Here is a 14,858-nt window from a genome sequence, read left to right as displayed (position 1 = left end):
TGTGTTAGGCAAAGGGCACCAACACGAGAGGCTTCAATAACTTTCTTTGTCTGGGCCCCACACTCTCCTTAAGGCCTTTTTCATGCCTGTGCTTCTCAGTGTGTAAATGAGGAAGCTGAGCAAGTGGGAAATCAGTGTCAACAGAGCAAACACTGTGCCATCACTGACAGAATCAACCCTGACAAAAGTGAAGAAGAGGGACAATCACAGTGGAAACCACAGGGATGTCTGAGCCACAGGTGGAAAGGCTATGAGGTGGCACTTGGAGGAGCAGGTCCACAAGGTGAACAGGGTGATGATGTAAGAAATTACAAAGGCAACAAAGTTCAAAAGGGACATCATCCCTGGGGTGGTAATGATTGTCATGTGCAGGAGCCTCATGTCAGCTCAGGATAGCTTCAGCAAGGGGACTATGTCACAGAAGTGGTAGTCTTTCTGATGGGGGCCAGTCTCCCTGAGCATCTATCTGTTAGGAACTTAGACAGAACTGGGGGTTAGCACAGTTCATATGTAGACACAGGGGTTCCCTTGAGGGATAAAAAAAGGGTTGAGAATATTTCATTGAGAAAAATGATGGTACTTGGGGTTGGAGGAGGGGATTCCCAGTCGCATGAAGACTGTTGGATTTCATAAGCTACTTATTACATATAAAAGAGAGCTAACATGGTATCATAATCCTTCAGATGAGGTCAACACTGGTGAAGACTTCGGCTTGTCTTGGCCCCACACTCTCCCCAAGGCATTCTTCATGCCTGTATTTAGACTTTGATATTTGGTATAAAACTTCCTCAGAGCATGTTCTGTGTGTCTGACAGTTATTACTGTGATTATCTCTCCAATTTCCAATCATAAAAATGGAACAAGATTTACAATTTTTTTTTTCAATTACAGGAGCTCCTGCATCACCAACAAGAGAAAGTCAGAAGATAAACCATATTTTGCAAGGAATTTTAGAAATAAAGTCAACCACAAAAGATTTGAAGAATTCAAACTTCCCATGCTAATACCATTCAGTTAATAGGCCCATATATTTAAAAAAAGTAAATCTCCATTTCTTTATTTCTCTGAACTTATATATACAAAAGCCTTGTTCAAATGACCTCTATATCTCTCTCAGATCTTAAAATCTAGAACATATTCTATCTTAAAAGAACCTAGACATAATTGACATCATAGTATTTTAAAATGGCCATTATACAGGATCATAGTTTGGTGGTCCTGTCCTTGTTTAGGAAGTTGTTATCTTGATGAGACCCCTCTTGTGGAAATCAAGAGGTCCTAAACACTCACATTTTGAGATTTGAACTACAGTAAATAAAACTAAACAATAGGAAAATATGCACTTAGTATGTGTTTTAATTCTTTATTAACAATGCCTTTAAAGTTAATGTAATGTGATTATACCATTTACATTGTACATATCAAAGCTCTTATTTCATGGTGAGAACATTAAATAGATGTCCTTAGTCTTTTTCTTTCCTTAAATACAATGCTGTTATCATATATAGTCACCATGCTATACAAAGCGTCTCCTGAACTTTCTCCTCATGTTCATTGAAATTTTGTATCCCTTGACCTCTTTTCCCTGGAGGGTGTAGGAAAAATCACCAATTTTCAAGTACAAGAGACAAAGAACTGATATTTTCTGTTGTTCTATCACCTGTATCATGGATTCCACTAAGAAACTGAGTTAAATCTACTCAAAGTATTATTGTCTGTGTGCACCAGAAACCAAAGTGTTAGGGTAGCAAGGAGTGCATAACCACGGGGTGATGAAGATTTCAGTAATAATATTTCTTCACACAAAAAGACCCAGACATGGCCAGGTGTTGTGGCACATGCTAGTAATCCCAACAACTCAAGAGGCTGAAACATGAGAATTGCAAGTCAAAGTAAAACTCAGCAACTTAGAAAGATGCTGTTTCAAAATAAAAATTAAAAAAGGCTGAGGATGCAAATCAGTAGTTAACTGCCCCAGTGACACACACACACACACACACACACACACACACACACACACACAGAGACATGTGTCCTGCCCAAAAAAGTAGGAAATTTGAATCATGGGAGGAGGTCAAAAATAAAAGAACAAAATTAAAATGAAGTCAGCTTCTGTTTTAATGTCAATCTGATGACAATTTGTTTTTGTGAGATTATCCAAATGAAGAAACTGAGGGTGAACAGATACCTACCACTTGTAGACAAGTACCTGATTCTGTTGATTACTTTTTATGGCCTAGTGTTGGTGTGTATGTAGGCTACATCCTTCACTACAAAATTAATTTTACCTATTGTGAAAAATTTGCCATTTTTTTCTCCTGAGAGAATAGATCTTTCAGAAATCTACTTGAATATGGCTTATATCTATCTTTTGTTAATACTCATGCTTAATTTTATCAAAAAAGTGGGTGAAAGGGAGTTGATACAAGCATGGAAGTCATTACAATTGCCTTTCTCACCTATGCTCCATCAGAGAAATAGTGGGAAGAGATTGGTTATTTTATACTCAGGTATTTTGTGCTTTTCCATCATAGAAATGACCGGTATAATATGCTCTCCTTTATGTCCAGTCTCTGCAACTCGACCTTTTAAACTGCTTCTTTCAAAGTACCATAAATTTATTACAATTGTTATTAATTCAAGCACATGCCTCTACCTCCCCTTCTATATTTGCCACTACTTTCCTTAGATCTGCAGACTAAATGACAAATTGTAAATGTCCACCCTATCACTCATGGTTTGCACAAAAAGCATTTAATTTTGTTTCATGTGCCTCTAGGATCTCCAGCTTACTGGAGTTCAGATGTCCTAGGCTGACACTGACTGGGTTTAACTTAAGAATTTATGTTAAGCCCAGTAATACTTTGGGTACTTTTTTTCCCCCATGGATCAATATCAGAGTCATCTTCCTCTGCTTGTCAAATCATATTTGCAACTTACAAGAACTAGATGTAAAACCACTGAAATATTAAGGAATTCTCAATCAGAAACCACAATGTATTTTAATTCTGGAGACACTTAAATGTGATAAATGTATTCATTTCATAGGCATGCTTACATGAAAAAAGGGATGAAATATGAAGGAACATGAAATGTGTTTATATAACCCATCTAGCTTTGTTGAAAAAATGTATTTACACTTGCTTATGCTGTTTCAGAGAAAGAAGTATAACTATTAGCTATTAGATAGAGGGAGAAATATTTCAGTTTTTTTAATACTAAATACTATTTTTATGGAAAATGAGAATATTTGGCATATTTTTTCATCAGAAGTTTACCACAAAAGTCATAATTTGCCATATTTTTTTAGCAATGGTATAATAACACCAGGCTGAGAGTCAATGCTATGCTTGTGTGTTAATGGAATAAAACACTGTTGATCATACTTCTTAACACTGGGGATGCTGCAAATTCCCTGATTCTAAGAATATCAAAATCATCAGTTCCCAGATTTTCAAGTGCAAGTATTCAGATGTTCTATCAACAATATGAAAACTACTAGAGGAGATTATTCAGAACACAGATATTTGAAAAACCCACAATCCTAGCTTATGGGTTCAGAAAAATGGCAAAGTGATTTTAATTACCAGCCTAGTTTGATTACTTGATCTAGGGGACATAGAGACCTATTGCATGCAATGTCTAAACTGGGACTATAATGATGGATTTGTTATGGTTCTAGGGCATGGTTTATAAATGTATTATAACTTCTATCTCCAGACTTCTATATATCTGTTTTTAATTCCATGAGTAAGCCGACATCAGGTATCACTCTTAAGCACTATGATGCTTCCCATGAGCCATAGTTCCACTCCCTCCTTCAACCATTAACATAAATATATGGAGAAACAGGGTCAGACTGGTGGATGTCACAGTGAAGCAGAGAGACAATCAGAGATACACGTATTCACCACAATAAATAAAAAAATAAATAAACAAACGAACAAATAAACCTATCTCAGGTAATGGTGGCTAATGGTGAAAGAGAAATCTATCATCAGAGCACAAGAATTGAGCACAATAATAAAGTATTAGTCGAGTATAAGTTTTTCTAGAACACACAGGTGGAAATAGGGTAGAGAGTCCAGTCAAACACACATAAATAAATAAATAAATCGATTCAGTAAAGCTGAAAAAAAATTGATTTAATTCAAACTTTGAAGAAACTATGGTTTTCAAACTTTGTAGAAACTATGATTTCCAAAACATGCATTTCAGCAATTTTTATTCAACCTGTTAATTGTGTCAGAGTTGTCTATGTTGTCAGGCTTGGCTATGTTGTCATTGTTTCTCTAGCTTTCCCGGGAGTCACTATATGTTAAGAAGCACTGCTGGCTATAGACTACGCATAAAGTATAGTTAACGTTAATAAAGTATTATAATTAATGAACTAAGAGATATATTTATTCAGTGTCTTTAGTGTTGAGAAAATAAAATAAATACTAAAGCCAGAGAATAAAAACTTATCTTTTGTCTTTAAGCTTACTTTTTGTTATTTTGATAGGATGTTCACACCTCTGCAATCAATCCAAGATTACTGCAATGAAATGTGATTATGTTTTGTAGGACTGTTATAAAAAGGCATTAGGTATGATGTCATGTATTCCAGACTATTCAAAATTTAAGTGCCTATTAATTGCTTAATATGTACCAGAACAGTTCTTAACCCTTAAACAAACTCAAGTATTTCATAGTAGGTTTTAAAATCATTTAAAGAAAATGGCAAAGGGTAAAAATGAGGAAAAGACAATGATGCTGAGATTCTGTGCTTAAGAATTCTTCAGCTTTGGAGCTGGGGTTGTAGCTCAGTGGTAGAGCATTAACAAACACATGTGAGGCCCTGGGTTCTATCCTCAGAACCACATAAAGATAAATAAATAAAGGTTTTGTATAAATCTACAACTATTAAAAAACCTTAAAAAATATTCCTCAGGCTTGATATTTTAGAAAAGTATCTGATGAAGAATTAACAAAATTAATATTGAGTAATGATTAGTGATAATCCAGTTTTTATTAATATGTTTTTTCTGTCATTTGTTTCTCCAGAATATCTCGTTATGTCATTATTTTGTTCATTGTGAACTGTATATAAGCAAGACTGACAAAATTTAAGATCATTTGTTTAAATTATTACTCCCAACTATTTCCCACTGGTCCAAAACACCTTCTTTCCCACAGTTTCTTCATAGCATTTTTTACTTCAGAATTTCTTAGTGTATAAATCATAGGATTTAGCATGGGAGTGATAATGGTGTAAAATACAGCCACCATCTTATCCTCTGAGAAGGTAACATTGGGGCACATGTATGTGAACACACAAGGACCAAAAAAGATGATGACCACTGCTATGTGGGCACCACAGGTGGACAGAGCTTTGCACCTTCCTTCTGCTGACTGCTTTCTCAGGGACACCAGAATGACACTGTAGGAAATGAGTAAAAATACAAAACTCCCCAGAATGATGGTACCACTGTTGGCTGTCACAATGGCACTGACAATATAGGTGTCTGTGCAGGCAAGTTTGAGTATAGGACGGACATCACAAAAGTAGTGATCAATCTCATTGTGTCCACAAAAGGTTAGGTGGACTACCAGAGCCACTTGGATAATAGAATGGAAGAATCCACTTACCCAGGTCCCCAACAATATTTTACTGCATCTCTCCCTGTCCATGATGGTCATATAGTGCAGGGGTTTGCAGATGGCCACATAACGATCATAAGCCATTACTATGAGGATAAAGATCTCAGTACCACCAAAAAATGCACCCCAAAAACTTGCAGCATGCACCCATCAAAAGAGATAGTTTTGTTCTCTGCTAACAGGTCAACAATCATTTTGGGTGCGGTGACTGAAGAAAAACAAATGTCCACAAATGACAAGGAGTTAAGGAAGAAATACATGGGTGTTTTCAAAAGATTCCCCATGAAAATGGTCAGCATGATGATGAGGTTTCCCAGAAGAATGACTGTGTAGAAGAATGAGAACACCACAAAAGAGACTTCTTCACATGATGATGCCCTAATAGTAACTGTTGTATTCTGCTACCTTTCCTATAAAAAAAAAAAAAAAAAAAAAAGAGAGAGAGTCTTCTTCAACTTCTCGGTTCTGAAAAAGTCCCCGGAAAATGAATCCAGTTACATTGTCTATTTTTTCCATGGAATCAGTCCAACAGGTGAAATTTCAAAAGAACTATACTAGCTGAAAATAAACATCAGAAAGATTATCAGTATTTATTTCTAACTCAGGATAATCTGAATGATCACAGTATTTGAAAATGGAAAAATCAGTACTGACTACTGATTGGCATGTTTCTGTAAATTAGTTAAATTATATATATTCTGATAATTTTTCCTCTATAATATGCTCAATTTATTCATGTCAAATCAGGAAACAAATTACAGAGAGATAAACTGCATCTAAGTGTTTACAAAGTCACATATCTAATTAAGGGCTATACTCCATGTATGTATAATATGTCAAAATGCACTCTTCTGTCATGTATATCTAAAAGAAACACATTTTTTTTTAAAAAGTGTTTATCTTAAGATATTTATGCTAATATTTTAGATAAAGATTCAGTTTGTTCTCTTTCTTTAAAAGATATAATGAATATTGGTTAGAACTCTGTTTGCGGTTATGGTGCCAATTGTATATCTGATGAAGTTTCCCTTACTTGGATCATAGAAGTGAAAACATGTCCAAATGGTCCCGTACCTGGTCAATATCTCCACTCAGGGGTTCCTGATATGTCAGTACTGCAGATCTCAGTACCACCAAAGAAATGCACCCCGAAAACTTGCAGCATGCACCCCTCAAAAGAGATAGTTTTATTCTCTGCTAAGAGGTCAACAATTATTTGGGGTGCAGTGACTGAAGAAATATCCCCTCAGATATTTCTGTTGAAGAATTTATGGCCCCTGTTTGAGCTAAGCTCCTACAGTGAAGAGGTGCTGGATTTTTTGGTAGGAAAAAGAGGATAGTTACACAAACCTGATTCTGAAATGACTGTTCTGTGAATGGGGTGAATCACTTGCCATTATAGAGATTTTGTTATCTCATTTTTGCAAGGATGGATTTTTAATTTCATTATCACCACAGGGATAGTAATCTCTACCTTGATATTCTATTCCTCTTTTAGGTTAGAATAAATATAGAAAACAAAGAGAAAAAAGAAGTAAGAGAAGTCTGTGGAGACATTGAGCCCTGTTTGATTTGAAAGAGGGGAAGTGAAGTCTCAGGATATTTCTCTATCTTCAAACTCAGAACAATAGAGGATTCCCCAGAATTTACTATGGCTTGGTATTTTAACATTTGTCTAGTAAGTGAAAAATGTAGCAATAACATGAACAACAACAAAATGTTCAGAGGAAAGACTCTGACCTTTATTGTCTACATCCCTCATATAACCTTCCAATTTTTTAGTCTCCTTCCAGAATATTTGAGTTCTCCTGGCCTGGGGTGAACTCAATAGTTCAGGAAGAAATTCTCCTTTAGAGACAATTATTATGGGTTTAGAAAATGGTTGGTGTTTAATTTAAATAGATTTAATTTAACTTAAGTGGATTTTCTATGTTGGAATTTCAGACACACTAGTGGGGCCAATTTCAGTTTAGGTAGAAAAAGGGAATATGGAGTTATTTTGAATAAAGGAGTTTATTAGATTCTTAATAAAGTCGAGCCATAGGCATCAATGATTCCTGTCATTATCCCATGCCTCTGTAACCCCATCCCTTCAACATCTATCTAGTTCACTGCTTCCCACTGCAGTTGAACCTGGTGCTCTCAGGTACCCTTTCTGCAGCACTATTGTCCCAGGGATTTTCTGCTTTTGAACAGTTACAGGTTTTGTCAGGACTGTATGTTAGAGTTGCTAATCATCAAAGTCCACCTTCTCTTGTGCATCACACACTAATGATTGTTATAATGGTAATAATATAATAGCATTATGACATTATGTGAGGTCTTTATGACACCACGGCACATCATTGTGACAACACAGAAGGTAACTCATGTTGTAGCCTGCATATACTACTATGATACAGTATAAATTTGTATAGATGTAATAAATAATGTTATCTTCAAAGGCCAATGTTAATATAAATGATCCAAAGATGGCATCTGTATATTCCTCACAGCTGGCTGAGAATGATTAGTTAAAAAGTTCATCAGTACTATACTTACCTTTTTACATATTCCATTATTTTAATATAACCCCATAAGCAAATGTTAAGTCATTCAAAGACTAATTACACTGATTTTGCTCAATTAGAGACTATAATTAAAGACTAAAATTAGATTATGCTTTGCATAACCCATGAAATTATACCCAACACGTGCCATCCATGGGAAAGATAAGCTCTGTGGTGTAAAGACCCCAGTGTCTATGACCCCTGAAACTCCCTGACCCAGGGACTCTCATCTCTCTGCTGAGTGACATCATTTAGACATGTAAGCCTCTCTGATCCTCCACTCCCTCATAGTTCCCTTGTTCTTCTCCCATTCTGAATGCTGGTCCCCTCACAGTAGACTGAGGATGCTCTCATGCTGGGAGGAAATTGGCCTTCCAGAGCAAATCTGTCAGAAATGACTTGAATAAAACTCAACATGTATTATTGCCACCTCAAGGTCATATTTTCTTCTTTCATCAACCCTAAAATTCCTCCTACTCTTCACAGCCAGTTCCTCCTCATTTTATTCTGCACTATAGCCATGTGTTTGATATTTCTCATCTATTTTAGGATATGGTCAATGAGTTCCACCAGAAATACTGATTAGTCTTAATTGTAATTTCAGAGACTAGTTTGGGAGGAAATGCTTTTTAAATAACAAGCATCTTTCCATTTTTGCAAAGTCTTCTGTAATGTTTTTCAAATAAATGTATACTTTTTTTGTGTGTGAATTATGAGAAATATTCCCAAGTACCTAATATGTTTATTTTCCATGAAAAAAATTACTTTTATTTAAAGATTTACATTCTGCTGGTTGTTAGTGTACAAAAATTAATTTGACTTTTATTATTAATTATAGTTCTAAAAACATAAAAGAATAAAATAAAATGATCTCTTAATGCTTCTTTTATCTGCAGGTTATTTTTGTTGTTGTTGTTGTTATTGGGTATTTAATTTAGTGTGCTTAGTCAGTGAACTACATTCCGAGTACTCCCTCTTCTTTAAAAAATTTGAGATAGATTCTCCCTAAGTTGCTTAAGGCCTCACTTAATTTCTAAGGCTGGTCTAAAACTTGTGATCCTCCTGCCTCAACCTTGAAAGTTGCTGAGATTACAGGTTCAGCAATTTTTTTAGTGTAGACATTCATGTAAATTTTGAAAGATAGCTTTATTTATAGTATATTTAATATTTATAATGTATTTAAAATATATATACATATATGTGTATATATACATTAATTCTTGAAGTTCTAATCATTATATACTGACTAAAACCTAGAGTACAATATTAAATTAAATAGAAATGATAACAGAGGTCCTTGACTTCCTTTTGTTAAGTGGAATATTTTCACCTCTAAACATTAAGTGTTATATTATTTCTTCATTTTTATATAACCTATACCAAATATGACAAGTTCATCTGCCATGTATATATACATATAATTCTGAAAGATGATTACATAGATTCTCACTTTTTATATATGAGAACATACTAACATAAACATACTAACAAAAACAATAGTTTGCATTCTTGATAAACAAATATCAGTTATGATTAGATGAATTCATATATTGCTAGATTAATTTTTCTAATGTGTTTAGGATTCACTTCAATATTCATGTATGAGATTGGAATTCAAACTCTTATTTGTTTTTGATTATAAGATTATTTTTTGATGATAAGATTGTTTTTATTAAATGAATTTAATCTTCACCTTTATGTTCTGAATAAGATTTTGTGGGATTAGAATTCTCACTTCCAAGAATGTTTAGTAAAGTGTGCTTTAAAAGTTTCTGGACCCAGTCTTTTATAATAAATAACTGATTAATTTTATTCTAAATGGACAGAACCATTCTTGTTTTATGTTAATTATTGGATCATGTTTTTCATATAGATTTTAATTTATATTTTACTTACAATTTCATTGATTTATTTTCAGTGTTATTTCTTTTTTTTTTTTAAAGAGAGAGTGGGGAGAGAGAGAGAGAGAGAGAGAGAGAGAGAGAGAGAGAGAGAGAGAATTTTTAATATTTATTTTTTAGTTCTCGGCGGACACAACATCTTTGTTGGTATGTGGTGCTGAGGATCGAACCCTGGCCGCACGCATGCCAGGCGAGCGCGCTACCGCTTGAGCCACATCCCCAGCCCCAGTGTTATTTCTTATTTCATTTTCTTATGCATCTTTAATGTCCCACCTTAAATCCTTAACAACACATTTTCTGTCTTTGTAACTCTCCCTTATTTTGTATTAATCTGAACATTTTCATTAATTCTACTTGTTTTCTCAAATGTAAATTCATTAATTTCTTTCATGATACACATTGTTTCTGAAGAGCTCATGAATATAGAATTTTTCATATTTATATTGTTTGGGGTTATGTAGAGTATACTTTGCATAATTTCCCACTAAAACATGAATTAGCCTTTCATAATCACACATGCAAATTTTCTACAGCAAAATACATGAATATTCACATACAGAGAGATGCATACATTTTGTAGGTAGCTTTGGTGTATTTCTGTAATTTGTTCCCACCAACACGAATATAATTATTTTCAGGTAGGTTTGTTTTTAATTTTAGAATGGCCAACAAGAAATTGTACACAAATAAGAAACTGCTAATTTGTCCACATTTTAAATTAAAAAGTAACATTAGATGTTTCTCTTCCGTTTTGTTCATTCATTCATTTATTGTGTACAATCTATAAGTCATCTTCTAGCTTTGTATGCTGAATTTAATTAGATAATTTTAGCTTTGATTTTTCAATGTAGCAAATTTTGAGAGTAGAAGACCTTGCACTTTATAAAGGATGTGGTAAAAATCTAGCTGGGTATGCATAAAACGTATTTTGAATTAGTCAAAAATAAAATGATTTGGGCAACTCCAAAGGTTAATTAACAGTATTTCAGTTTAGCTTCCTGTTTTATATTTCTCGATTCAAATAGTTTGGGAGAATTTTCTATGAACTACATTTCACTACATGATGTGGTTTTCTCTGTAGGTTCACGTTTAAAGGAGACAATAAAGAAAACTGTAACTTCTGTTGTAAAATGTCTAAATCCTACAAATATAAAAATTTATCTTAACAATTACTCAATTTACTTTCATATGAAATCTCAATTTATCATTTCATATGAAGGTAATACAACAAGTTTTCTTCTCAGCTTTCTGGCATAAATGAAACATAAGATTCACAGAAGTCTACTGATTTGCCTAGATTTGGGCAGTGAGGAAGTGACAAAAAGACATTCTTATCAGGGTTTAATGACTGAATCATTGCTCTCTTTTATTTTCATCAGTGCATTAAGAAGTGGCCTTTGATTATGGATAAAAACTCATCATTCATTGGTGTTCTGACTGGGCCCCAAAAGTTTAATAGTGATTTGTCATTTTTGATGTCTTGAAGCTGCCTTTAGGAGAAATATAGTGAGAATTTTTGATCAAAAAGAACATGTAGGTAGAATATATTATAAAGTCAAATGAATATGAAGGTGTCATTTTTTTTTAAATTTATAAAAGTGAATGGGACTAAGAATAATACTTACCGCTGTCCTGTAGGCATTGTCTTATTGTCTTCCACTGTTTGATCCATTCAGGACTATATTCATTTTTTATTAGTAACTTGTGAAAAATGTAATTTATAGAATCATTTTTCAACATAAATTGGTACAGATTGTATTTCATATCATAATTCTTCCATTTCATCTTCCTTTATATTGTATTAAAACTGAAATCATAGTTGAAAATTTACTGCATTTAAAGGCTACAATCACCATTTTTTAAAATTAAATTGTTTGTTAATATTTTGGTGTTATTTTCCTTCACCTATTTCACAAAGAGATATTTTCTCTTTCATAACATAAAAAAATATAGTTTTATTTTTTCTCTGCTTCTTTTGGAAAACCTTTCTTTAAAATCCCAGGATTCACAATCCATATGTTTCCACCAATGTGCATATTGCTATATTTTTGTTATCATATATATCTGTGTTGTTGTTATTGGTTTTCTAATAGCAGGGGTTGGGGCTCAGTGGTAGAGCACTTGTCTGGCACATGTAATCCTGGGTTGGATCCTCAGCACTATATAAAAATGAATAAATAATATAAAGTTATTGCATCCGTCTATAACCAAAAAATAAAAATAAAAATAAAATAGAAAAGGAAGTAAGAAAAGATATAAACAAAATGATTTATGCTTCATTAAAATCTATTTCCTCTCATTTGTCTTTCTCTCTCTACAATGGTGATTGAATTCATATCTCTTGTCTATGTATTGGGGCACACTGACATGCAGTCTTCTCCAAATGAATACTCTTGGAGCCACTTGAATATATAGCTCTGCTGTGAAGGAATGATATCTATTAACTCCTCATCCTTCCCTTCTACATTCAAGTACATTTCATTTAATAAACACCATAAAGGAAAAATCAATTTCCATCAGTCCACTTTTTTAAATTGGTGCATTTCCATTATACAGAATGATGGGTTTCAATGAGGCATGTTAACAGATACATAAAACACAATTAGTTGAATTTCATGCCTCAGTATTGTCTCTGTCATCCCCTCCTTCCCTGGATCCTCTCTCTCTATCTTACTAGTTAACCATCTACTTTCATGTTGTCCTACCTGCCCGCCCACCTGCGCCCTGATTTTTCACTCTAGCCTCCACATATAAAGGAATATATAATATTTTCAACCTGAGTCTGCATTGTTTTGGTCAAAATTATGGTCTCCAGTTCAACCCAATTTCCTGACAGTTACACAATTTTGCTCTTCTTTATGGCTCAGTAAAACTTCATTGTATTTTTATACCATATTTTGTTAACTATTCATCCATTAATGTACATCCTGGCTGTACATTCCATACTTTGGCTATTGAAAATTATTAATTGATAAAATTATTAATTGATAAATGGATATGCATGTATATCTAAAGTATGTTAAATTTAATTCTTAAAACATTATCCCTGCCTATGACATTTGGTTATAGTGGGGGTTCTGTAGCTTAAGAGAAAGGTATGTCTGCCATTTTGAAATTTCATTTCATGTAAAATTCTCTGAGTAAACTTCTTCATTACATAACTGAATTTAAAATGTAGTCATACAAGTTTTGTTTGATATAATATCAGAAAAAAAGATCAGTAATAAAAAATTATTTCTGAAAAAAACCTTTTAATCTACTCAGTTTCTAAGGAAAGATCACATAGATTTCTGGTTCCTTGCATAAATTACAGATTAAATAATTATTAAAATTGCAAATTAGCATCAGAGTTGACTATGACAAAGTCACAAATTTGCCCTTCAATTAAACAGGAATATCACATGTATGTACACACATAAACTACTTCATCTCAGACCCTTTAGTGCAATTGTCATTGTACTGCTAATTCTTCAGTTCCTGATCTCTGACACTTATCAGCAAAAGATTTGTCTTCAATACTTTGAAAACAATAATGCTCCTTGGAGGCAAGTAACTGTTTTCAGATGCATACAGTTGTAGGGACATTAAATATTACAAGTCAATTATGTTTTTCTTCTAAAAATACTTTTTGACACCAAACTTTTCTCAGAGCCTTTTTCATCTCTGTGTTCCGCAAGGTGTAGATGAGGGGATTGAACATGGGAGCAATAATGGTGTAAAACAGAGCAAAGATTTTGTCCTCTGGGAAAGTGTTAGGAGGTCTAAGGTAGGCAAATATGGAAGGTCCAAAGAATAAGATGACCACAGTGATATGAGACCCACAAGTAGAGAGGGCTTTGCGTCTCCCCTCTGCTGAGTGATTTCTCAATGTGAATAGAATGATCACATAAGACCCAAACAAGAGAATGAATGTTACCAAGGCAACCAGTCCTGAATTGGCAACCATAAAGACACCAATGAGGTAGGTATCAGTACAGGCAATTTTCAACAAAGGAAAAATGTCACAATAGTAGTGGTCAATTGTGTTAGGACCACAGAAGGGCAACTGGATAATCATACAGAACTGGGAAAAGGAGTGGACAGCTCCACCAGCCCAGGCAGTCAAGATCAGGACATTGCACCTGGTTCTGCTCATGATTATCATGTAGTGCAGAGGTTTGCAGATGGCGACATAGCGATCAAAGGCCATGGCTGTCAGGATTAGTACTTCAATCAATCCAAAGAAGTGCATCACAACAACCTGCCACATGCAGTAGCCATAGGAGATGGTGTTTCTTCCCACTAGCTGGTCACCAATCAGTTTGGGTGTCACAAAGGAGGTATAGCAGATGTCCATAGAAGACAAGTGACTGAGGAAATAGTACATGGGTTGGTGAGAAAGAGAACTGCATCCAATAGAGATGAGGATCAGAAGGTTTCCCACCAAGATGGAAAGATAACAAAATAAGAAGAACACTAGGCAAAATATTTGAATGTTTTGGTCAGAAGAAAGGCCCATGAGAATGAATTCTGATACATTCCTCTGACTTTCCATATTTTGCATGCTCTGTGCAAAAATCTGAGTATCTGTGGAAAAGTAATTTAGAGAAAATCATTTGCAATTGGAACACAATCCTGTAAATCCTATCAAGTACTGGAAGCCAGTCTAACAATCACAAAGTGAAATGATAAATCAATTCATCAATTATATTTGTACTTGTGATTTATAACTTATTTCTCTCATACTTCTTACTAAAAATTTTCCAATGTTCTGTCATTTTGGTAA

At 34.1% G+C, this 14,858-nt stretch overlaps 1 protein-coding gene and 1 pseudogene across 2 annotated transcripts; both read right to left on the bottom strand.

The window, feature by feature from the left end:
• Positions 1-5,140: 5,140 nt before the first annotated feature.
• LOC308639667 (olfactory receptor 4S2-like) lies at positions 5,141-6,165 on the bottom strand (annotated as a pseudogene). Its single transcript has 2 exons — positions 6,100-6,165; positions 5,141-6,011 (listed from the first exon to the last, which is right to left on the bottom strand). The product of its transcript is annotated as an olfactory receptor 4S2-like (transcript).
• A 7,526-nt stretch (positions 6,166-13,691) lies between these two features.
• On the bottom strand, positions 13,692-14,627 carry LOC308638959 (olfactory receptor 4P4-like; the record flags this gene model as incomplete). Its single annotated transcript, XM_081276888.1, has 1 exon — positions 13,692-14,627. One exon carries the CDS (start codon positions 14,625-14,627, stop codon positions 13,692-13,694), a length of 936 nt encoding a protein of 311 aa, XP_081133014.1.
• Positions 14,628-14,858: the final 231 nt, after the last annotated feature.

Source organism: Spermophilus citellus (genome assembly GCF_964194105.1).
Source record: "Spermophilus citellus genome assembly, chromosome: 2".
In the NCBI taxonomy this organism is placed as follows: Eukaryota; Metazoa; Chordata; class Mammalia; order Rodentia; family Sciuridae; genus Spermophilus; species Spermophilus citellus.
Note: the sequence above shows the minus strand (reverse complement) of the source record. Positions and strands in the feature narration are given on the sequence as shown.